We start from the raw sequence: 26788 nt of genomic DNA on the forward strand, positions 1-26788 counted from the left end.
TTTCCCAGCTATTACCACCTAATAAAAGAAGTCACGGCAGGCTCCCATCTAGTTTTGGCCTTTGTGGGCCCATTCAGAATCCTAAAAAATGATTGCAATCGTTCATTTTGTAGAACTCATAGAATTTTTCAATAACGTGAAAAATTACCTTCATCGAACATTGATAGATACATGATTGACTCACATTTGTACAAGAAAAAAAGTACTCCCTCCATCTCATTATTCAGTTTGTCTCTTTTATGTCTTTTGCATATATTTTTTAGTGTGAATCTTAAAAAAAATGAAATATGAATCTAATCTATCCATGAAAAAAGTACTCCTACTTACGTAGCTTTTATAGTTTCAATATGACGTTTCCATAATTTATTTGTCTAATTTTTTTTTTATTTTTTGGTCAACAATTTGTCCATCTAGTATACCGGTCAATGTTATTTTAGATTCAACTCATGCAAAAGTCTCTTCTTCAAGAATTAACGAGGAAAGAAAGCACCCTGCAAAGAAAACTTTTTGCATTTGAATCAGTACACAAGGACTAATTCATCAATTCTTCAGTTATTTAAATGCCAAATATTCATTCATTCAAAACCCAAACTCCCTTCCAGCCATGGCTATCTTCAACTTCCAAATCCTGCTATATTCTTCTCTCTCCACATCCTTCTGCATTCTATTTCCTCGAACAACTTCACTCACCTTCAAATTGACTAACTTAGCCCTTCAAGATCAAAATGCCAACATAACAACATTCGGAGATGCCTATTTCTCAACCCAAGGCCTCCAACTCACCAGCCTGGAGAACCAGGTCGGTAAAGCAACTTACATCGATCGCCTTCACCTTTGGGATAATTCCACTTCCACTCGAAACTTAACAAATTTCTCTACCCATTTCGTTTTTGTGATTGATTCGGAAGAGCGTCACACTATCGCCGATGGTTTCGCCTTCTTTCTTGCTCCAAATGGGTCACATTCGGAAGGTCGCAGTGGAATGGGCCTCCCAGTTAAAACAGGTACTGATTTGAGAGAACCCTCTGGCACTTTTGTTGCTGTGGAGTTTGATACGTTCTGGAATCAGGATACGGACCCGGACACTATGGGCCAGGATCCTCATGTAGGTATCGATGTCAATTCTGTTGTATCAAAGGTTACTGCCGTTTGGTACCCTAACATACCTGCTGGGATCAAGAATGAGGCTTGGATTAGGTATGATTCAAATTCATTCAATTTAAGCGTGGTTTTTACTAGTTCTACAAATACTACCAGAGTGCAAGATACCATTCATTTAATTATTGATCTGAGCGATTACTTACCTGAATGGGTGACATTTGGGTTCTCAGCTGCAACAGGGTCGCCAAGGTCTGCGAAAACTATTGTAAAATCATGGGAATTTAGTACAAGTTTGGAAATGAACAGGAATGTTACAGATCCAGTGAAACCAGGATCGAAAAAAATCTCCATTGGAGTCGTAGTGGGATTGGTTGTCGGTACGATTGTTTTAGTTGGTGGGTTTGTTTTGGTTGGATTTCTCTTTTGGAGGAGAAGTACTAGAGCAAAAGAAGAGGATGAGTTTGAAGTTGAGATGTCCATGGAAAACGAATTCGAGTTCGGTAGTGGGCCGAAGAAATTTTCCTACGACCAATTATCTCGGGCGACAAATAACTTTGAGGAGGGACAAAAGCTTGGAGAAGGAGGGTTCGGTGGGGTTTATCGAGGTTTCTTGAGTGAATCAAATTCTTATATTGCTGTCAAGAGGATATCAAAGGGGTCAAAACAAGGGATAAAGGAGTACGCAACGGAAGTGAAGATCATCAGCCAGTTGAGGCATAGGAATTTGGTGCAACTCATTGGTTGGTGCCATGAAAAGAAAGAACTACTCCTTGTTTATGAGTTCATGGAAAATGCCAGCTTAGATTTCCATCTCTTCCAAGGGAAAAGCCTGTTGACATGGAGAACAAGGTATAAAATCGCCCAAGGTTTGGCCTTAGCATTGCTCTATCTACACGAAGAGTGGGAGCAATGTGTAGTGCATAGAGATGTAAAATCAAGCAATGTTATGTTGGACTCGAACTTCAACGCCAAATTGGGAGATTTCGGGTTAGCTAGATTCGTTGACCACGAAAAACAGCCCAAAACAACTCTTTTGGCGGGGACCATGGGGTACTTGGCACCGGAATGTGTGGTAACAGGTAAAGCTAGTAAGGAATCAGATGTCTACAGCTTTGGTATCGTGGCGTTGGAAATAGCTTGCGGAAGAAAACCCCTTGATTCGAACATGCCAGAGTCTCAAATGAGACTAGTGGAATGGGTTTGGGACCATTATGGAGTGGGAAGGTTACTCGATGCAGTGGACACAAAATTAGGCTCAGATTATGATGAGCAAGAAACCGAACGATTGATGATTGTTGGTCTTTGGTGTGCTCACCCGGATCACAATTTCCGGCCTAAAATCAGACAGGCAATTCATGTGCTTAATTTTGAAGCCCCACTGCCCACTCTCCCACCAAAACCACCCGTGCTATCATTTTTTCCTCTTCCATTGAACACTACCCCCAATAGTCCTAGCACCAGCCAAAACCATTATTCAAGCTATACTTACAACACAGTTTCTTCTAAGTTCACCTCATCTTCTCCTGCTTCGTCTCCATCTATATCACTTTTGTATAAAGAGTAATTGGCTCAATTACTTTTAGATTCTGGATCGTAGATTTCTGGATTATAATGAGAGTCTGCAAGTTTGTTTAAATAGTATGAGTAGTTTACTTTTCTTCCTATTGGCCTTTTAATCTCCAGGTTGGGGATTAACTTGCACATCCGTTGTGACGTTTGCTTTTTGAACTGGCCGTGATTAATGTGGGATAAATCTCTTTATTCTTCCCATAGGAGAATTTGGATTTCAACCCGGCCACTTTTGAAAATTCTATCATCCATTCACTTTTTGTGGCTGGATTCTTTCTCTCTAGACTAAAGGTCTCGCCTTCTTTCTTGCTCCATTCACTTTTTGTGGTTGGATTCTGTCTCTCTAGACTAAAATATCCGTCGGAGTTTTGGTGGGATTGGTTATCGGTTCAGGTCAAGGCCAGCTCATGGGATAAGCGGCCGCTTCCGGCCTCCGAATTTTGGTCCAAAATTAAGGTCCCACTGTAATGTAATTTACATATTAATGTTAGAATATTTCTAAATAAAAACACAATTGGATCTTATTTTCTTCAAAAACTCTTGCAATAATATCTTTTTACATTTAATATATTGTTGTCTTATAAGAAAAATGAGGCCCAATTTTCGCTTGAATTTTGGCGGCCTAAAACGACCGCACCTCAGACTTGACCTCAGGGCTGGCCCTGCATCTTTGAGCCATAATTACGACACTGGTAGTCTTGTAGTGGTTACTCAAGCTCACCCACCACATCTTGGAGACATAGTTGCAAACTTACAACACTGGTAGGAGTTACGGAAAGCTGAGCACCACATCTTCTGCCACTTCTTTTGCATCTGCATCACTCTTGTAAAGAGGACAAATTAAGTCATCGATATTTTGTTTTTGATAGGAAACAAAATTTTATTAGAACTCGACAAATGATACATCAAGGAATGACCAATTATAAATCTGAGAGTTTCCTAGCTGGTTCAAGATTTCATGTCTTGGAGGTTTATGCTTTTTCTTCTTCTCTTCAGAAACATTGAAATAATTTACTCATCTTTTATATATACATAGTTTCAATGAGACGTTGGAAACTCATGATCAAAGTCAACCTAACTTGTCTATTACAAGGACTCGAGGGTGCTGTAGTGCACTCCCGCACTACACGTGTAGTTCGATCAAATTTTTGTTGTGCCGTGCATTTGGTCCCAATGTCAGTTGATCCCTACTGTTGGTAAATTTTGACGGACAAGATAAAGCAGTCACAGTACTTGTATTTGTTATACTCCTGTATTAGGGCTCATTTGGCTTTAAAACTGAAACAATAACATTTTTTTGTCTTTATTCAAAAAAAATTCGTATTTGATAATTTTGCGTTTAAATTTTGTGACTTAGTGATTCATCTCGGCAAGAAGAATCGGAAAATTAAAAATTTTGATCAAAACTCATAATTTTTTACAAAAAGACTAGAATAAGTAAAATAAGTTGATTTATTGACGTATTTTTGTCTTTATTCAAAAAATTATGAGTTTCGATCAAAATTTTTTACTTTTCTGATTTCTCTCATTGAGACGAATCATTAAATCACAAAAGTTTAAAGAAAAATTAACAAATGCAAAAAAAAATTAAATAAGGACAAAAATAAGCCACTTATCTCTTAAATTCAAACCCATATAGTGTGTTACTTTTTGAGTTTTGTTGTATATACAGTGAGAGAGAGAGAGAGAGAGAGAGAGAGAGAGAGAGAGAGAGAGAGAGAGAGAGAGAGAGAGAGAGAGAGAGAGAGAGAGAGAGAGAGAGAGAGATATGGAGATGGATGGGTGAATTGGCAGAAACAGTTAGAGAGAAAGGGAGAGAGAGAGAGAGAGATGGGTGAATTGGACTGTAGTGAGAGAATCAGAGAAACTGAGATCAATGTTCTGAATACCATACCGGTCAAGGTATCGATTTTTCTACTGGTACGGTACGTACCGGTATCGATCAAATACCGGGTACCGTTTCGGATTGATCACTATCAATGTTATTTTCATACTTAAAAGAGTTTATAGTATAATATACACTTTTTTAAAATAAATAAAAAATCCGGTAGTTGTCCTGTAACGGCCCTGATTTTCAGTCAATAAAAATTTTATTAAATATTTGAATTTTATTACTTGAATTGCTTTTAAATTCCTATAATTTGTCAAAATTACATTTTAGCCCCTTGAAATTCGTTTCTTAACTAAATGTCATACTTGGTGTGTATAATTCATTTCTATCCGGCTAGTTGGAGTAACTAAACTAGGAAATCACCTAGTTACATTTTCCTAACCATAAATGGACCTTTTTTGCTCATCTTTGAACCTTGTGAACTTTTTCAACCCTAGACTTGAAAATTTATTAATTACTATTTTTTATTTATTTTGGTTTTCTTCTTTGTCCATTAAACGATAAAAGTTAGGAGAACTTTTATCCATTAAATAATAGAAACTCTAGATTTTATATTCAAGATATTCTTTGCTAGGATATCAAGTACTCATATATATAATTATAAATAGAATTTTATAATTATTTAAAAGGACATTTTGGTTATTTTAATATAAAAATTTCCTTATTACCTTTGTCCATTGGACAATAAATACTAGAGACTTTATTATCCATTGGGTAATAGGTTAGTCTTTCAACTAAGTACAAGGATTGGATAAAACAAATCATTTTCTAAATCCCCATGTGATGATGTACCAATATTTTATTATGGTATTTAAAACTCTAAGATTTCCTAAGTACTCCTATATTATTTTATATTGAGGTTTTGTACCCAGTTGGATTAATTTAATGGGAAGATGATCTCCCTAGATTACATTAGTACCTATGTGAATATTATATTTGTACACATGTGCTTATTTGATTTGACTAGTTATAATAAAGGAATCTTGTACCTTATTTCCTAGAAGTCAACCTTGTCACTTCAATTTTCTTACTTGATTCTTTATCCATTGGTCCATATTGTTAGGGTAACTTTTGTCCATTGGTTAATAATCTTTTCATTATTATATTTTGTTTAAAGTACATATAAGACATGTAGTCTTTTAAGAAATCTTATTTTAAGTATAAAAGTACTTGTACTTCTTTTATCCATTGGTCTTTACCCGCTAGGGAAATTATTACCCATTGGTTAATATCATTAGTCATTCTTTAATTGACTTGTACTTGAAAGACTAGAAGATTTAACTTGTACCTTGTTGTTCTTTCATCCTTTCAACTTTTGGGATGAATATCTTCCAAATCTATCACCTTTTGTCCTTGAATTGTTATTTAAACACCAAATCTTGTACAACTCTACCTCCATATCTTCCATAGTCCCATCCAAAGTACTAAACTAGCCATGCAAGCCTAAAACTAGGTGGTTAGTGTGCAAGCAAGCCTTAACTCCACCCATCAACCTATCAATCAACCATGACAAGTGAAAGAAAAGTGAGATGTAGAGAGAAAGAGAGAGAATCGGCTAGAGAGAGAGAGAGAGGGAGAGAGAGAGAGGAGTCTTGGCCTATAAATAGAAGCCATTCCAAACTTCAAACTCACACCTTCAAGCTTTGCTCTTCCTTCTCTCTATAAATTTCAAGTGTTCTTAGTTCTAAAGTTATTGTTTTCTTGTGTTTCTTGAGAGTTTTTTAGAGAAACCACCAAACCACTTCCAAAACCACCTCTAGATCTCTAAAGTAGCTTAGTTTAGTTAGTAAGTTGTTTCTAGGAAAAGAAAAGATCATCTCTCTTCCTTTCGAAGCAATCCGGAGACGTTACGCCGCCGAATCGCAAAACCGACCAACCGCCAAGAAGTAAGGTAGGAATCCTAGCCCATTCACTCTATGTATTGTATAAAATCGTATGTTGGAGAATAGAACGTCATTAAGAAGTAAACTTTGATCATTCTTTCTAAAGTAGATAAGGTTATCTTTTGTTGAAAATGTTGGAAATGCATGATTTATGTTCGCTCATGGTGTTTCAAGCATACTAAGTAGTTTGGAGTTGGATGATCTTGTTAGATTCCAATGAATGATTCATGCTTACTTTGTCCTACCGCGGAGTCTTTGCATGTAAACGAGACACGAGAACTGAGAAAGTAGAAACATGGCACCTAGGGTGTAGTTAATGAAAGGAAATGTATTCTGAGGACCGAGGATAGGAATGTTTTTGAAATGACATAATGACCGGTTTTGGTGGCATTATGTGAGATGTATGTGTGTTCCAATGCGAATCCAGAATAGCGGAACCATTGTGAGGTTGTGTGCGTTCTCATGGGAACCCGGAGCGGCGGAACCATGGTGAGGAATGGCTTGGTTATCCGCGGTACGGAGCCAATGCAATTGTGTGCCAATGGAAACCCGGCGCGGCGGAACCATTGTGAGGATACTCGGGAACCCGGCGCGGCGGAACCGAGGTTGGGTGAGTTAAACAAATGATTTTGAAAGGTTGATTTGTATGTGAAAATGTTGACACGGTCTACGATGAGTCGCGTAGGAGAAACACGGAAATCTTGGACACCAAGGATAGATGATTAACGAATGTGGATGTGTGATTGCTAGTGTTGCTGTAAATGATTTACTATTGTAAGGTTGGTGGGTAAGGATTTCCTATTGAGCGTTGTAGCTCACGGTGTTACCTTTTGGTGACCCTGACATATTATATTGGTGGTGACGCCGGTATAATGTGTCAGACCTCATAGATGAACAGGGTGAGATGTACACATTGGAGGCCTTCGGAGCAGAGGAGCTAGCCAGGATGGAGGAAGAAGCGGAGCAGTAGATAGGAACCCTAGTTCCCTCCGTTATTTGAATAAAAGTACTTTTGTACGGTTTATGATGTAATAATGAGACAGACTCACTTCATTTTTATAATAAAATGTCTTATTTAACGTACCCAAAATTAGGGGCGTTGCATGTCCGGTACCGTCCGGTATTTGCCCGGTACCGTCAGGTATTTGCCCGGTACTTGAAGAAAAAAATAAATTTAAAAGTAGTCCGGTACTATCCGGTATTGGCTGGTACTGACCGGTATGTCCGGTACCGGCCGATACCGATCGGTACGGCCGGTATTTGGGCCGGAATGGAATTAGAGGTGTAAGATACCAGATTCTGTCAAAAACGGTACGTATCGACCGATACGGAACGATATTGATAACATTGACTGAAATAGACAGGAGTAACTGCGGATGAGAGAGAAAAAGAGGTGTTGGACCAATTTTTAATTCTAACACATATTAAACTCACTCTCAACCCATCTAAACCCAGGGCCGGCCCTGAAATTTTGAAGGCCTAAAGCGAATTTAAAAGATTGGGCCCTCGGATTTATTTAACAAAACAAGCCAATATAAGTTGCTAAATATAGAGAGTAAAAAGATTAAATATATATGATGGTTTAGCTTTGTAATTTAACTAAATAATTTTTTTATACCATTGAAAAAAGAATCAAACGTAATACAGTACCGTTATACCGGTCATACACTGCATTTTCTCTTACTATTCATGTTATTAACTTTAATTGTTAGAATACTATCTTTAATGCAGTACCGTTATACCGGTCATACACTGCATTTTCTCTTACTATTCATGTTATTAACTTTAATTGTAAGAATACTATCTTTAACAATAACAGAATTATCTATTTTTAACTCTTTTTTTTATCAAAGTTTGTTGAATGAGAATAAATTATTTAGGTTTATTTATAAACAAAAGTGGCTTATTTTGTGAATTTGATATTAAAAGTTAGACATAAAATTAAACAAACAAAAGAAAAAAAAAACTTATCAAAACATTGATGGTGTGTAAAAGATTTGAACCTCTTGGTCTTGAGAAATACCTACAACTACTAAAACATAACTAATTTATAATGCAAAAGGTGTAAGAGCTGTATATTATTTATTTCTAGATCCAAAAGAAAAATAAGGGGAAAAAAACCTTTGTCAAAAAATAACCTCCCTAAGAGTTGAACCAGGAATCTCTTATCCCAATTTCATGTACCTCACACAATCCACTTGTGCTAGAATTGACATTTGTGTTGAAACATGAAACATTTTTGTATATAATATAGTTGATTTTTTTTTTGAAAAATGAGGCCCTCGTTTTTCTGAAATTTCGGAGGCCTAAAGCGCCGGCACCTTGGGCTTTAGCCTAGGGCCGGCTCTGTCTAAACCCATAAAAATATGGGTTGATATGGGTTGAATCCATATCAACCCATTACACAATATGGGCGGGTTGGGTTGGATTACAAGTGGACAGATTTGGACGGGTTAAGAAATATGAGTTGAAATTGACACCTCTACTATTTAGTGTTTTATAGGGGTCCATTGAAGATGCGCTTAGGATGTGAAATGATGAATTAGTTCTTGTGTACTTATTCAAATGCAAGAATTTGCGTTGCCGTTTGCTTTTTTCAGTTTTTTTGGATTAACTTTCATTGGTTTGATTCTAATAGAGCAGTCTTTTTCATGTTTTCGGCAAGTGAATTCAAATTAAAATATAATTGACCACTATACTAGATGGACCCATTGTTGACGAAAAGATAAATAAAATAAATTATAGAAACAGGGTTAGGCGGTGCTTTAGTTTCTTTGTAAACTTTATCTTTCAAAAAGAAGATAATTTCAAACTTAAATATAATAAAAATAAAAAATAGTTTTTTGATTTTTTTTTTTCACCGTTTGAAAGATCTCAACGAGATCTATAAAACAAGATCCATATTGATAGAAAAATTATTTAAGTAAATACATAATTTTTGAACTTGAAATTAATTTTTTTTTTAAAAAGAAGGTTTAATAAGAAACTGGAACAGGCTTTAGCTGCCAAAGGGCTTAAAATAATGCTAGAGAAGCTAAATTTTATTTTTGGGCTTGTAATAGGAATTTGGAGGTGCTGTAGTGCACCCCCCGCACTATACGTGTAGTGCGACCAATCCGGCTACACTCATATGACGCTTTTTTAAAAGAGAAGAGAGATTAGATCATGTTTACTAATTCCAACACCCGTTCAAAATTTTGATAGAAAAATAGATTAGGATTCTTTGAGATTAACCTTATGTACTACTCGTATATAGGAGTATATATTTTTTACGAATTTTGGCATTTCAAGCCAACTCGACCTTCAATTCGGCTCATTGCTATTTGTTAGCCGTGTTGCTTTTTGAAGCATTCACAAAGCGGACTCATATTCAACCCATACCGGGGGAAGAATAGAGGAGAAGAAAGGGGAAAAAGAAGGAAAGGAAATTATTATTATTTTTTCAAAAAAAAGGAAAGAAAAATGGGTCGGGTCATGCGGGTTTGGGTTTGACTTGACCTGTTTTCGACTCGACTCGTTTCAACCCGTTTATTATTCGACCCATATTTGACCCGCACATATTCAACCCATGACCCGTTTCAACCCGTCCAAACCCAACCCAACCGGCCCATTTGCCACCTCTACTAAATAGAGTGAATGGTTAAAATTTTACCTAGTGAATGTGTAGAAATTAGCTCCAATCGACTATATAAGTTGGTCCATAAACTTATCACTCTATACATTTAGCCACCCGTTTATGTACTCATTAAATTTTGTGGGCCCAATTTTCTAATACAAAAACACTTTTCCGATTTTCTGTGATAATGTGAGGTTTCAAAATGATGTTAAAAAAAGCAACTTCCTTTTTTGGCTGGAAACAAAGATGAAATTGGAGGAATATATATTTGGGCCCAATTTACAAATGAAAAAACTGTTTTTTGAGTTTATGGGATAAAATGTGAGGTTTTCAAAATGTTGTTGCAACGAAAATAGTCCTTCTCTACATGGAAACAAAATTGCCATTGGGATATAATGGGGATATAATGTACCCAATAAACTAATGACCACTTACCGATAAAAAAATCAAAAAATATTGTAAAATCATGAGAATTTAGTACAAGTTTGGAAATTAACAGGAATGTTACAGATCCAGTGAAACCAAGATCGAAAAAAATCTCCCTTGGAGCTGTGGTGGGATTGGTTGTCAATATTGCTATCAAAAGGATATCAAAGGGGTCAAAACAAGGGATAAGGGAGTACGCAATGGAAGTGAATATCATTAGCCGGTTGAGGCATAGGAATTTGGTGCAACTCATTGATTGGTGCCACGAAAGAAAGAACTACTCCTTGTTTACGAGTTCATGGAAAATGCCAGCTTAGATTTCCATCTTTTCAAAGGGAAAACATGTTGACATGGGGAACAAGGTATAAAATCGCCCTAGGTTTGGCCTCGGCGTTGCTCTATCTACAAGAAGAATGGGAGCAATGTGTAGTACATAGAGATGTAAAATCAAGCAATGTGATGTTGGACTCGAATTTCAATGCCAAATTGAGAGATTTCGAATTAGCTAGATTTGTCGATTACGAGAAAGAGCCCCAAACAACTGCTTTGGCGAGGACCATGGGGTACTTGGCTCCGGAATGTGTGATAACAAGTAAAGCTAGTAAGGAATCAGATGTTTACAGCTTTTGTGTTGTGGTGTTGGAAATAGCTTGTGGGAGAAAACCCTTTGATTTAGAAGGTGCCAGAGCCTCAAATGAGACTGGTGGAATGGGTTCGGACCTCTATGGAATTGGAAGGTTGCTCGAAGTAGTGGATGCAAAAGTATGCTCGGATTTTGATGAGCAAGAAACAAAACAATTGATGATTGTCAGTCTTTGGTGGGCTTACCCGGATCTCAATTTCCGGCCAAAAATTAGACAGGCAATTCATGTACTTAATTTTGAAGCCCCAATATTGCCAATTCTCCCACCAAAACTGCCCGCGCTATCATTTTTTTCTCCTCCATTGAACACTTCCACCACTAGTTCTTGCACCAGCCAAAACCAATAATAAAGTTGTACTTACATAACAGATTCTTTTAATAAGTTCACCTCATCTTCTACTGCTTCATCTCCATCTATATCACTTTTGATTAAAGAGTAAGAGGGTGTTTGGAGTGTTGGATTTTGCATTGTGGATTTTTTAGATTGTAGATTTTTGGATTATAATGAGAGTTTGTAAGTTGGTTCAAATAGTATGAGTAGTCCAAATTTGACAATGAATTTTTTGCTCTAAAGTCTTTCAATGAGCACCCTAAGAGAGTTGGAACTAAATATACAATAAAACTAGTAAAATATGTCAACACGAGTGAACAGTTCCTCGTTTCTTCCCACGAGGAACTGTAGCAAAGTTACTTTGAAGGGAAGAAGAAGGCGAGTCTGATGAATGCAATTTTGGTGGGTTTGGCTCTGTACTTTGGTCCACAGATTAATTTGAAAATACAGATGTGGATGCTCTTATCGGACAGAGGCAAGAGGAGGAGCTTCACGTTCCTCTTCTCCGCTTCTCCTCTTTAATTTGGTCCATCAAAACTAAAAACTTACTTGCTAATCCATGAAAAATATACTTACCAATCTGCGGAGATTAGTTGATACTACTGGATATGATTTTGGTGGGCCTTCGGGCTGAATCTGGTTGGCCTTTAGGCTGGAATTGGTTAGATGAGTTTATGCTGCTGCTATAATGTGCTGAACCTGATGCTGAATCTCGAACTATGAATATGGATACGGTTGCTGTTGCACTTGATGGATTTTTTGTTGCTGGTTTTGATACTCTGACACTACTTAAGAGTACCAAAAATCTGATGCTGCTGTTGGGCCATGGTTACTAGCTGTTATGGTATCACGAATCAGATAGGACCATGGTTACTACCTGTCATTGGTGTGATTAGTTCCAACTTCCGTTGGATGTTATCTTTTCGTTTTTCTTTCCTCCTGGCCTTCTCTTTTGTTTCAAAGTCCTTCTTGTAACTTGTGTTTGGGCCTTCTCAATGTACTATTTGTTGAGTTTATAATAAAATATGTTGCTTATAAAAAAAAATGAGACGTCTCCATGATTTATTAAGGAAAATGCTAATCTCTGCACTAAGCAGGGTGGCCGCCCACGGACCCCACGAACAATCCACGACTTTTCCAGAGTTTATACTGTACAAAGGAGTGCTACGTTTTTGAAGAGAGCAAAGCCGATGCAGTGGAAATAGATATAGAAGACGAAGAATGCGACGAGTTGTACGATCAGGACAAGACAAAGTGGATAGATATGATGAAGATGAAGCCAAGAGAGAGAGAGGAGACTGTGCTCTAGATTTGTTTGTGGTCTAGGATTTCTCTCTATATGACAAATTATATAGGAGGTCATTTTTGTCTTGATTTAATTTTATTTTTAAAAGAAATGGACTTATGGTCTTACTAAACTATATGAGTTTTGTTAATGTGTGCCCCTAAGGCATATGATAAAGCACTCGATAGTGTTTATTTAACCCCACTACTGTAGAAAGCCATGAAAGTAATTGGAATATTAGATGAAGAGTAAAATTTGTTTTGGAGACCAAACTATCCCTTAAATTTTTCCTCCACTCCATTTAATTTGTTTTCCCTCCTTTTTTATTTTGCCCTTTCACCTTTTTATCTTTTGGCATCCACGTAAAAATTTGTCATAAAATATGAATTAATTATAACTATTGATTTCCTTGTTTTATATCTTGGAAAAGGCATTTTTGGAACCAACCGATCAAGATTAATGAACAACTTTACTAGTAGCAAATGCACCTGCGGCCCATTACTTAGTTGAACCACCAAACCCTTGAATTTTGCACTCATGCAACACCATTACTCTCTCCATCGTCCCATTTTATTTATCCATGTTTTGATTTTTTCAATGATCTAAATTATTGTTCATTTTAAAGAGCCCAGAGTCTTTAAAATTGCCCTTTTATTCTTGTAGAAAATGGAGTGGAGAAAAAAAATTAACGGGTATTTTGGTCTCCAAAACAAATTTTACTCTTCATCCAATATTCTAACTACTTTCACTACTTTCTACAATAGTGGGGTTTAATTGACCTCATTTAATGAAACTTATCAACTGCCTTATTGTGTATGTCTTAGAGGGGTTACAAACATTAGAAGTGGGCTAACTGGGTTACAAGTTCTTTATAGTGGATCATAGACCAATTTTTTAACCGGTCAATGATACTTTGAGATTCAATTCACGTGACCAAACCATGCAAAAGTCTCTTCTTCTAGAATTAAACAAATCAAAAAAAAAAAAAAAAAAACAAAGTTGACTAGGGAAGTTTCCCAACGCTCCCTGTGAATTAACAAAAAAGCTATGAGTACCGACCATGGGGGAGGGAAATCGTACCGACGGCCGCCGGCGGGCCCTCTCCGGCCACCGGACGACCGATCCGAGCCGTCCAAAAATTCTAAAAAAAAAAACCGATGGGGTCCACGCGAGAATCACGGCATCTAAGGTGTATAGGGTGCTTGATCCGAGCACCCTTTCTTCAACTTCCAAATCCTGCTATATTCTCTCCCCATGTTCTTCTTCTGCATTCTATTTCCTCAAAGAGGCCGAGTCCCTACAGTGAGGCCAAGTCACTGCAACTTACAACCACACGAAACGACGCCGTTTTGTGCCAAAATGGTAATTTGCTGAAGCAAGGCCACCCCCCCCCCCCCCCCCCTCTGTTTTATGTGAGAAATTGAATCACTTTGCCCCTCTTTCATCAAGGCTGTCCACTCTTCGATGCAAGACTTAGATTTTTCCAACTTCAGTATATCGTTGGTTCCCAAAAAAAAAAAACTTGCGTTGGTGAATTGAAGGATCTAAAACCAAGATAACTTGCGTAAATTGGATTAAAACCCTCTTCCTTCTCTTGACAACCCAACTCCTTCTCCACCGACTCACTCACACAACCATTTCCTTTAGATTCAAACCCTCTTCCCTCCATCATTGACCTGCGACTGTCGAATTTATCCCACATTTGGCAAGCAACATTAAAATCAACCAACTAATTTACATCAACGGGACAAAAGATATCAAGAAGTAAAGATTCAGGGGAGGATAAGGAAATTTTCATCAACTACAAATTGGTTCACAAGTCCACCCAAGTCGTTGATTAATCGAGTTGCATCAAAAGTTGGATGCCGACAAAGTAGTTTCTGCAACTGGTCCCTCTACAGAGCAATTCTAACTCTACAATTGAGTTAGATGGATAGCTGAATTGTATTGGAACACTACCGAAATCAAAGCCCCAGTTTGCTATCGTTTTCCCACCTACACTGAAACCATTTCCGATGAAGGGGTCTCCACATATAATGAATAAGTTTGGGATTGAGAAATTAAAACTGAAGCGGGGTTGGAAAATATTGAGTGAGTTGGTGATCGTGCGGGAGAAGCGAGAACGGTGGACGGTAGAGGGAGGGGCCATGGGAGAGAAATAGAGGAAGAAAAGTTGAAGAAAAGTTGAAGAAAAGGACAAAGGGATCTTGTAGATCATGTAGAGAGAGAGAAGTGTTCACGGGAAACCATTCAACGAATTACCAAATTGGCACAAAACGGCGTCGTTTCGTGTGGCTGTAAGTTGCAGTGACTTGGTCTCACTGCAGGGACTCGGCCTCCAACAACTTCACTCACCTTCAGCCTGACAAAATATTAGGCTAACCATCAAGAAAGAGTGAATCTTTCATTCGGCGATGACAATACCAGGAGCAAGAAACTGGTACAGGTCATGGCACACGGGCCCTAAATTTATTTTTCATTAGGTAAAACAAGGAAAGAAAAAATCAGGAGAAGCAACAGAAACTCCTAAAGCGGATGCCGTAGCTCAAGCTAATAAATCATGCCAACTTGCACAGGGACTGCATAAAGTCAACTGTGCTTAACTAGATTATCTTCTGATCAGTAGAATTATAGCTTTGACTAAGGAACAAAAATTGGCATTAAGCTAGGACACAGACTACAGACCCTAAAATAAGGGCACATTAAAGGATTTATGGAGTTATCAAAATTATTGTGAAACCTTGGAAATTAAGGGCTTACTTTAGCCTTGCAAGGACATGGGCCTCGTGTAATGTGCAAACACATGACGGAGGTTTAGCGGACTTCACCGAGATCTTACCATCATAATACAAATAGTTCAAATTATAGAGTTCATTCAAAAATTATCCAAAAAAGAAATATATTGATCTAATATCGTTAGCCACATGATTGGATAACATGTGTCAAAGATAATAGATGACTTGTTGACTAAACAAAATTATCTGAAGATAAATTCAACCATCAATCTCGACCAGTTTTAGTTTGAGTACTAATAACTTTCATCAAAGTCTATTAAATGAACGGTTAAAGCTAACAACAATCGCATCTCAGTTGAACTCATCAAAGTGAATACGAACGGACCGAATCTCACTCAAGGGGTACGAAGTTGGAATTTCGTTCTAACTAAGGATTTTTAATTTTTATAGTTTAGGAAGAACCAACGATAAGAGAATCAAGAAACGCAGAGCTTTCCCCCCTTACGTGCCACTCTGCAAAACTGCACATGAAATATTCACCTCGTACGGTTGCTACTCGTTCAGTTCTTTGAAAGTGATTAGATCCTTTCCCTTGTTCGAGAATCTTAGGCTAGGAGGGTCTGTTTAAAAAATTGAGGAAAGAGAGGAAAGAAGGAAAAGATGGAGAAAGCTGGAAGATAATTTTATTTGTTCTTCTCTGCTTTTCCATGTTTCTTCTCTTTTTTCACTACCAATCAAACTATGGAAGGGAGTCTTTTAAATTCCTCCTCTTTCCTCCTACTTTTCACTGTTATGAATACCGTACCGGCCAGGGTACCGATTTTTCTATTGGTACGCTATGTACCGGTACCGGTCAACTGCCGAGTATCGTTTTAGATTTACCGCAACTACAATATATATAATAATTATATATAATTATAATTCAAAAAAATCCCTCGTACCATGCAATTCATCATAAAATACTTATGTGTTTGTCTCTTATCCCACATTGCTTAGTTACAAAACTATTTTCCATCTTAAATGAATTTGCACACTAGTGAGCTTGTGAATGAGGATCCAAGAAGAGGTCTCGCGCGCTCAGGAAAATGAGCCGTGGCCGAGGGCAATTTGGAAAACTAATTCAGAAACTAATTAACTGGGTGTGCCTCACGGGTAATTCGCGGGGTTCTTCCAGGCCGGCCCTATTTTGTCTTCCTGTTCCCGTCTAGCCCCACACAATGTCAAACCCTACCCATCTAAGCCCTGTTTTAAGTAACGTACGCAAAATATCCCCAATATCCTCGCCTCGCCCATGAACACAATGCACCGGAACGCTTCCAAGCTTCACGATCTTCCGCTCGAACAGATTAATGGAGGTGGGAGTCCTGATCTGAAATGCGAGGCTCACCGGCGACTTCCAATCGACACCGTGGCTCCACCAAGCCGGCGATCTTGGATGTGCTTCGAACAAGCTGCCGACGAGTTTCGGTACAAGCAAGACCAAGTCGAAGCGGCGGTGGTTCGTGGATGCCTTGAACTCCATTCAAATCCAGCCTCTAGATGCTTCTTCGCCGCCGCCGGCGGATGCGGGGACGAATCCGGACTTCCTGTTCGGTTTGGAAAAAAACACGCTTCGTCCGTTGTCACATATCGTTCAACGGTACAGAGCCATGCCAGAAAAGTAAGAGACTTAAAACAAAATTATTTTCCTGCAATTGGCTTAAAGACTGGAGTAAATTGTGCAGATGGTTGGTTTTTTTTTTTCCTGGGTATCTTAGACAAAGACGAAGAGGAGAGAGTTTGGCCAAGTTCTATTGACCTCTAAAAGCAAAGAGAATTTATGTGTGAATTCTTAATTTTGGGATGTGAAATGTATGGATGGGATGTAAATTTTGTCTTTTGGTGTGAATTCTTTATTTGGATGTTAATTGTGTCTTTTTCAAACATGTGAAAAGTGTAGTTGGAATGTGAAATCTGTTTTTTTTTCAATGTGTGAATTCTTCATTTGAGTGTGAATTGTATCTTTTTTGAACATGTGAATTGTGTCTTTTTAAAGATGTGAAATCTGTCTTTTTTGAAAATATGAATTCTTCATTTGGAGGTGAATTGTGTCCTTTTTAAAGATGTGAAATATGTTTTTTTTGAAGATATGAATTCTTCATTTGCGTTTGAATTTTGTTTTTTCAAGCGTGTGAACCCTCATTTGGGGATGTGAATTCTGTCTTCCTCATTTTTTCCGTGAATTCTTTGACACCTCCTCTCGAATTTTTTGTATGTAGGAGTAATTTAAGAATATTGTGAATGAAGGCGATGATGTGAGAAGTTGAGTACTACCTGTGTTTTTGTTTTTATCCAGATTAAGTGTTTGTTTGTGAATTATTTTAGAGGGGTGTGAATTCTGAATTTAGGGTTGTGAATTTGTGTAATTTGAATGGGCAAAAATTCTAGAGGTGTGAATAGTACAAAAGGGTGTGAATTCTTAAAAGCGGTGTGAATTCGTGAAAGTGTGAATTTTGTGGGGTGTGAAATCTTGAAGGTGTGAATTCTTGGGGTGTGAATTCTGTGGGTGGGGTGTGAATTTGTGGGGGTGTGAATTCTGTGGGGTGTGAATTCTGTGAGGTGTGAATTTTTGGGGTGTGAATTTTGTGGGCTGTTGAAAAGTGACAAGGGTAAAATAGTAAAAGCATATTTAAAAAGGGGCTGAATGGGATAGCTCTATAAAAAAGGGTTTGCATGGAACTCTAAACAAAAAATGGGACCGGCCAAGAATTTCCCCGTAATTCGCGCGTAGTGGGGTGCAAATCCCAGATATGAGTCTCGCGCACGTAATATAGTTAAGCCCACATTTTGCTAAAATACGCAACGTTTTTTTTTTCTTTTTTCCTGCCCCTTTGTTTCAAAATACACAACGTTTGTTTTTCCTTTTTTCCTGTCCCTTTGTTTCAAACTACCCAGTCTGCAAACTACCCAGAAACGGGAAAAAAATAAAATAATCCTGCCCTGCAAAATACCGGACGGTTAGGGTACTGGTTATGTGTAAAAACGGTACGTACCGATCGGTACGGAACGATATCGATAACATTGCTTTCCACAGAAAATTTAATTTGTTCTTTTATGCTTTTTCATGTTTCTTCTCTTTTTCATTACCAATCAAGCAAGAGAAGGGAATTCTTTTTATTTTCCTCCTCTTTCCTCGTACTTTCCATGGTTCCAAACATACCTTTAACCTCAATATTATATTAATATGAAAAGAATTAGAATTACTTTTGGTGGGAAGACGACAAAAATACTACTCCCTCCGTTCCAATTTATTTGTTCCAGTTCTATTCTAACTAGATTAAAAAATTAGTTATATCTTTAAAGTGGTAATAAATTTTATATTCAATATGAATCTTGTTTGATAGATCTCAATTTGTTCTATAACTCAATGTTTTTGAAATCACCTAAAATATTATTAATTACAAGATATAATTAATTGAAAAGTGACACAAACTTCCAAAATTGACAAGTAAATTGGGACGGAGGGAGTACGTGTTTACCCATTTGTTTACACCATATTTCACCGCCTGTCGATGACCGACCGAAAGGTGACAATTATGAGAATGCTTACTATTTTATTATTTCTACAACATATATTCACCGTCTGTCGATGATCAACCGAATGTGGCGATTATGGAAATGCAACCTATTTTATTATTATTAGTATTTGTATTTGTATTTTAATAACATGTGCAGGACACTTGACGTGTCTCTATTTACTTGGAGGTTGAAAAGACACATGGCATTGTCCTACACACTTGGAGGTTGAAAAGAACACTTGGCATGCTCCTACATACTTTGATGCTAGTGGGAAGTTATTTGGACAAATGGAAGCAAAGGAGAATGAAGAGTATTGAAGAAGTAAGGAAGTTATTTCCTCCACATCTTTGTTTTCGTGTAAATAGCCTTTTTAGGCCTCATTGTAAAAGACACACAAAAACAACGCCAACAGGCCTTTATCTTTTTCTTTTCTAGGAATAGTTATAACTTGTAATTATTCACTCGGCTATCTTAGTCAGTTGTTCTTCAACTTTGAAGTTTAATAAATCCTGTTTTATTATTCTTCTTCCACAAATCCATCCACTTCATTGTTTGTTTCCAAAGAAGTCCTGAAAACGGCAAGGAACCAAACTCCAATTTTCACACCCACATTCTAGCAAATCACAATACCATTCCCCGTCAATTGGATAGAAAACAGAAAAATTGGTAATAATTTTGGCGCTAGAAGAAGGGCTCTTACTAATTTGGAAGTAATGGCACACCTAATCAGACAATTCGTTCTGGTTTTGGCTCACACTTCGGCAATTCCACAAGATAACTTTGCCCAAGAATTTTTGGCTCTATTACGTACAAGGAGAAATTCCTTCTTCTAGTGGTTTGCCTAACGACAGGAAAATTCCAGAAACTTCAGATATTCCTGGGGAGCATCCTCAACAGGTATATATGAATCCTAACCCAGCAAGGCCAACGAATTTTAATTTATCAACCAGTTCCAAATAGTAGTGGAACTTATTGGAATTGGAAGTCAATATGGTAATGGCCAAAATGGAAACATTCCCATTGGTTTCAATGTACTGCCTAGATTTGGTACTAGTCAATGCCAATATATGCCTCCTATGGCACACTACATGTCAACCACAAGGACCCTAGAATTATTTGTTCAATTGTTGATCGACAGTATTTGTAAGAGGTATGGATTTTTCAGAAGCCATCTGTATTGGTATCAGGATTGGTTTTGGTTGAAATATGCCCAATTTTGATTAAGACGTGTAGATAATGTTCATTGCTTTTCTACAATTTTGGGCAAATATAAGTGGCCAAATTGGTCACAGTTTTGTCCGCATCATCACTAAATTGGAAGTGATGGCAAAAATCAAATGTGGAAATGAAAGCCTTGCGTGCATGTAAGGCTTGAATATTTTGCGGAAATGGAATAACGGCCATTTGTTGGCCAACTCTTGAATTTTCTGGAAAAAAAAGAAGAAGAAGCGACTGTCTGTCGATTCTACAAATCACCGTTGTTTGTAGCAAAACCACATGGCGTGATTTACATGTGGAACAAAATTAAAAATTAAAATTAAAAAAGGTTCCAACACGGCTTTGTTGGCTGTCTGTCATTTTTGTTGGCCATTTGTTATGGCTTTCCTTTGTCCATTTGTTGGCCATGCATGGTTCCTTTACGGTATCAGAAACGGTTATCAAATGGAAGGCCGGCCATTTGTTGGCCAAGTTTTGGAACAATTCTAAAAAAAAATAAAAAATCTCTGTCGATTAATGAGAAGGACAAACAAAATAAATGGATCCAGTACCCATTCACTTCGTTTGGCCAAATTAAGCCATTTGTTAAAAAATATGGCCACCAAAAGGACCAATGTACTGATACGTGTTGGTTTTGGAAGGAAATTGGCCTTACAACAACCAATGGCAGTAAAGTAACCAATATGTTAATGCCTTTTGCTCTGAATTTTCCAGATATCCAAGGCTGAAGTTTATCCAATTTGTTTGGATATCGACGGGAAAAGAAATCAATTTGTTTGGCCGTGGATGCCAGGTAATGATCCCCGTCGATTGGAAAATCCATGACCTCCGTCGATTGGAAAATCCTTGTGTCGATAACGGACAGGGCTTCTGGTACCGGTTTTATTTGGTTTTGCCAAATGAACGGGGGGCATAAATATTTACTCCGTAAAAGATTATCACCCGTCGATATTGACAGAAGAGTGATTTAAAACTAATTAAATTATTCACTTGAGTTACATTAGCACTTCATCGAAATGAATAAGGGGGGCATTGTTTACACCCTATATTCATCGCCTGTTGATGATCGACCGAAAGATGGCGATTATGGAAATACAACCTATTTTATTATTATTAGTATTTGTATTTGTATTTGTATTTTAATAACATGTGTAGGACACTTGGCGTATCTCTATTTACTTGGAGGTTAAAAAGACACATAGCATTGTTCTACACACTTGGAGGTTGAAAAGAATACTTGGCATACTTCTACACACTTTGATGTTAGTGGGAAGTTATTTGGACAAGTAGAAGCAAGGGAGAATGAAGAGTATTGAAGAAGTTAGAAAGTTATTTCCTACATATCTTTGTTTTCCTATAAATAGTCTTTTTAGGCCTCATTGTAAAAGATACACAAAAATAACGCCAACAGGCCTTTATCTTTTTCTTTTTTAGGAGTAATTATAACTTGTAATTATTCACTCGGCTATCTTAGTCAATTGTTCTTCAACTTTGAAGTTTAATAAAGCCTATTTTATTATTCTTCTTCCACAAATCCATCCACTTTATTGTTTGTTTCTAAAGAAGTCCTCAAAACGGCAAGGAACCAAACTCCACTTTTCATACCCACATTCCAGCAAATCACAAAACCATTCCCCATCGATTGGATAGAAAACAGAAAATTTGGTAACACCACTCCGCGTGCGTAAAGGCATTGGATTCTGCACATAGATGCTACTCCCGTTCAAGTGACAATTAAGCCTGACGACAGAAATAAAGAGCAGCCCTTCTCCATTTCTCGTCTTTTGATTCATTTTAGCTCCATCAAAATTGAGGAACTTGACGTTGAGCAGCTCTTCTACACTTCTCTTCTTTTGGTTCATTTTAGCTCCATCAAATTTTTTTTTTTTTTTGGCTTGGCAACGAAAGATTTCATTAATAATTGAAGAGATACAACGATTATAAATTTGTTTATCTATCCATTACTTATCTATCCATTGAAAAAGTACTCCTACCTACTTAGTTATATTTTATTGTTTCAATGACACGTTTCCACAATTTATAAATTTGTTTATCTTTTTTTCAACAATGGGTCCATCTAGTAGGAGTACTTTTTAGATTCAATTCATGCAAAAGTCTTCTTCATCAAGAGTTAGTGAGAAAGAAAGCACCCGGCAAAGAAAACTTTTTGCATTTGAATCAGTACACAATGACTAATTCATCATTTCTTCAGTTATTTAAATGCCAATAATTCATTTATTTATGACCCAAACTCGCTCCCAGCCATGGCTATCTTCAACTTCAATATCCTGCTATATTCTCTCTCCATGTTCTTCTTCTGCATTCTATTTCCTCAAACGAATTCACTGACCTTCAACCTGACAAACTTTAACGATCCAGATCAAAAGGTCAACATAACCACATCCGGAGAAGCCTATATCTCAACCCAGGGCCTCCAACTCACAAGCCTGGAGGGCCAAGTCGGTAAAGCAACTTACATCGATCGCCTTCACCTTTGGGATAGTTCCACTTCCACTCGAAACTTAATAGATTTCTCTACCCATTTCGTTTTTGTGATTGATTCGGAAGGGCGTCACAATATCGCCGATGGTTTCACCTTCCTTCTCACTCCAAATGGGTCACTTTCAGATGGTGGTGGTGCAATGGGCCTCCCAGTTAAACCAGGTACTAAATGGAGAGAACCCTCTAGCCCTTTTGTTGCTGTGGAGTTTGATACGTTCTGGAATCAATATACTGACCCGGACACTATGGGCCAGGATCCTCATGTAGGTATCGATGTCAATTCTGTTGTATCAAAGGTTACAGCCGTTTGGTACCCTGACATACCTGCTGGGATCCAGAATGAGGCTTGGATTAGGTATGATTCGAGTTCATTCAATTTAAGCGTAGTTTTTACTAGTTCTAAAAATCGTACCAGAGTGCAAGATACCATTCATTTAATTATTGATCTGAGCAATTACTTACCTGAATGGGTGACATTTGGGTTCTCAGCTGCAACAGGGTCGCCGTGGTCTGCGAAAACTACTGTAAAATCATGGGAATTTAATACAAGTTTGGAAATTAACAGGAATGTTACAGATCCAGTGAAATCAGGATCGAAAAAAATCTCCATTAGAGCTGTGGTGGGATTGATTGTCGGTATGGTTGTTTTAGTTGGTGGGCTTGTTTTGGTTGGATTTGGCTTTTGGAGGAGAAGTACTAGACCAAAAGAAGAGGATGAGGTTGAACTAGTTAAAATGTCCATGGAAAACGAATTCGAGTCCGGTAGTGGGCCGAAGAAATTTTCCTACCACCAATTATCTCGGGCAACAAATAACTTTGAGGAAGGACAAAAGCTTGGAGAGGGAGGGTTCGGTGGGGTTTATAGAGGTTTCTTGAGCGAATCGAATACTTATATTGCTGTCAAGAGGATATCGAAGGGTTCAAAACAAGGGATTAAGGAGTACGCAACGGAAGTGAAAATCATCAGCCAGTTGAGGCATAGGAATTCGGTGCAACTTTTTGGTTGGTGCCATGAAAAGAAAGAACTACTCCTTGTTTATGAGTTCATGGAAAACGGCAGCTTAGATTTCCATCTCTTCCAAGGGAAAAGCCTGTTAACATGGGGAACGAGGTATAAAATTGCCCAAGGTTTGGCCATAGCGTTGCTCTATCTACACGAAGAATGGGAGCAATGCGTAGTGCATAGAGATGTAAAATCAAGCAATGTGATGTTGGACTGGAACTTCAATGCCAAATTGGGAGATTTTGGGTTAGCTAGATTCGTTGATCACGAGAAACAGCCCGAAACAACTCTTTTGGCGGGGACCATGGGGTACTTGGCACCAGAATGTGTGGTAACAGGTAAAGTTAGTAAAGAATCAGATGTCTACAGCTTTGGTATCGTGGCATTGGAAATAGCTTGCGGGAGAAAAACCCTTGATTCGAATGTGCCAGAGTCTCAAATGAGACTGGTGGAATGGGTTTGGGACCTCTATGGAGTGGGAAGATTACTCGAAGCAGTGGACGCAAAATTAGGCTCGGATTTTGATGAGCAAGAAACCGAACGATTGATGATTGTTGGTCTTTGGTGTGCTCACCCGGATCACAATTCCCGGCCTAAAATCAGACAGGTAATTCATGTGCTTAATTTTGAAACCGCACTGCCCACTCTCCCAGCAAAAACAACCCGTGCTATCATTTTTTTCTCTTCCATTGAACACTACCCCTAATAGTTCTAGCACCAGCCAAAACCATTATTTAAGCTATACTTCGAACACAGTTTCTTCGCCTCCATCTATCACTTTAGAGTAAAGAGTAATTGGCTCAATTACTTTTAGATTCTGGATTGTGGATCGTAGTTTTTTAGATTATAATGAGTGTCTGTAAGTTTGTTCAAATAGCGTATGTAAGTTTTTTAGATTCTGGATTCTGGGTTGTGGAATGTGGATCGTAGTTTTTTAGATTATAATGATTGTGGATCGTAGTTGACTTTTCTTCCAATTGGCCTAGATGGTTTTGTAGATTTCCGGATTCTATTGTTGGAGGTTGTGTAAATTGGCTTTTTAATCTCCAGGTAGGGGATTAACTGGCACTTCCGTTGTTGTAACGTTTGCTTTTTATTGTTTATAGAAAATCTTTGTACGTACTAGCAGGTCCAGGAATCAATGTCAAATTCAATTTTTACTACTGTTTGACACTGTAATATAACTCATGGGATTGAGAATGAGGGTTGGATTTGTAGAAACTTTATATCCAACTCAAGACCAATTGGCAATGAGTGGAGAGGTCCCCAGATGTTATTAAGTGATCACCCATTCCACTCCCAAGGAATGTGGGATTCAATATCTTAACATGCCCCCTCACGTGCAGCCGCGTTTGAGGTCTGTCACGTGTTGCCACTTTTGGGTCCTATCATCGTGCAGCCTTTTTGCTGGTCTGTCATCGTGGAGTGTGGATTGTGAATTTTATAAAATGTAGGGTGGAACGGGCCCTGCTTTGATACCATGTAGAAACTTTATATCCAACTCAAGACCAATTGGCAATGAGTGGAGAGGTCCCCAGATGTTATTAAGTGATCACCCATTCCACTCCCAAGGAATGTGGGATTCAATATCTTAACAGGATTAGGTATGATTCAAGTTCATACAATTTTAAGCATAGTTTTCACTGGTACTACAAATGCTACCACATCAAGTGATCATAATCAACCTTCTTATTAATCCAAAAGAAGAAGACGACACAATTCACAGCTCTCTCCCTCTCCCTCTCCCTCTCCCTCTCCCTCTCCCTCTCTCTCTCTCTCTCTCTCTCTCTCTTAGATCTGACATCTGCCCATCCATGGCGTTCCCTTCCTCTCTCTTCCTCCTTTCTCTCTCTCTCACATTTTCTCTTTCCATGGCCGAGATCCCGACATCCTATCCGACGACTGGCCCATCATCTCCTTAGACGATAACGTCACCAAAATCTCCCTCTCCAACCCCAACGCCAACCTCGACCTCCCCAAACTTGGCTTCTTGTTGTAATATTAATTTCTAACACCATCCACTAACCTCTGTTGATATACAATGTTGACCAAAAAAAAAACCAATATTTAACTGTGAGAATTAATGCAAGTATAGCAGGAGTTTCAGATTTTGAAAGGCTTCTGAAAATCTCTTTACAAAATCTTACACGCATAATCACACAAACTCACATGGGTCTACACACACTAAACACACATTGAGTGAGTAGACCCCAAACTTGATGTAAGTGAGTTTTTGTGTATGTGTTTATGGTCATATCGAGTTTTCAATAAAATCTAGTTGCCTATAAAAAAAGGAAAGAGTATATGGTTATGGATTATTTTTTTTAATTTTTTTTTTGTAGCAACTCATCGAATGGTGCCTGTGAAAAGAGAATTGTTTCGCACAAAAGGGGTGCTTTAATTCCCATCTTTTCTAGGAGAAGAAAAAAACATGTTGAAATGGGAAGCGAGGTATGAAATTGCCCAAGATTTGGCATGCATCAGCATTTCTAAAATCATTCAGATAATGGAACAATGCTTTGTTTTTTGTGTTTTTTTTAATTTTTATAATGAACAATGCTTTGTTCATAGGGACATAAAATCCAGCAACGTGATGCTGGACTCAAATTGCAATGCTAAGTTGGCGGCTTTTTGGGTTAGCTAGGCTCGTTGATCACGAAAAAACGTCGCCTACCACAGTGTTGGTAGGAACTATGGGCTACTTGTCTTCTGAATAATGTGTCAACTGTTTTACAGTTTTTAGTGGTGGCAGTGGGAATAGCATGTGGATTTCGGCCTTCACTTAAACAAGCAATTTATATTCTTAATTTTGAAACTTTATTGCATGTTCTTCCTGATAAGGCAATCATATTGTTGGTTTCATTGCCGCCGTCGTATGAGCATCTCCAGACTACATTGATGTACGGAAAAGATACTCTCGGGCTTGATGAGGTCATTGCTAAACTCTCATCCCACGAGTCGATGCGAAGGAAGGAGAACGAGGGGATATCGGAGGAGCGCGCCATGCATGGTTGTATCTTTTCGTAG

The 26788-nt window shown here is 38.0% G+C and overlaps 1 protein-coding gene across 1 annotated transcript; it reads left to right on the forward strand.

Annotated features, from left to right (window-relative positions):
- Positions 1–589: 589 nt before the first annotated feature.
- LOC131307128 (L-type lectin-domain containing receptor kinase IX.1-like) lies at positions 590–26788 on the forward strand. Its single transcript, XM_058333539.1, has 5 exons — positions 590–2661; positions 24552–24620; positions 24868–24936; positions 26333–26396; positions 26498–26788. Exons 1-5 carry the CDS (start codon positions 605–607, stop codon positions 26786–26788), a joined length of 2550 nt encoding a protein of 849 aa, XP_058189522.1. The 5' UTR covers positions 590–604.

Source organism: Rhododendron vialii, chromosome 11a (assembly GCF_030253575.1).
Source record: "Rhododendron vialii isolate Sample 1 chromosome 11a, ASM3025357v1".
NCBI lineage: Eukaryota > Viridiplantae > Streptophyta > Magnoliopsida > Ericales > Ericaceae > Rhododendron > Rhododendron vialii.

Excerpts from the sequence above, each read along its gene's own strand:
- LOC131307128 (XM_058333539.1), top strand. The coding sequence starts at position 605 with ATGGCTATCTTCAACTTCCAAATCCTGCTATATTCTTCTCTCTCCACA. Across the intron at positions 2,662-24,551 it reads ATATCACTTTTGTATAAAGA|AGTAATTGGCTCAATTACTT; the intron begins GTAATTGGCTCA and ends TTTAGAGTAAAG. Across the intron at positions 24,621-24,867 it reads TTAGATTATAATGAGTGTCT|AAAATCTTTGTACGTACTAG; the intron begins GTAAGTTTGTTC and ends TATTGTTTATAG.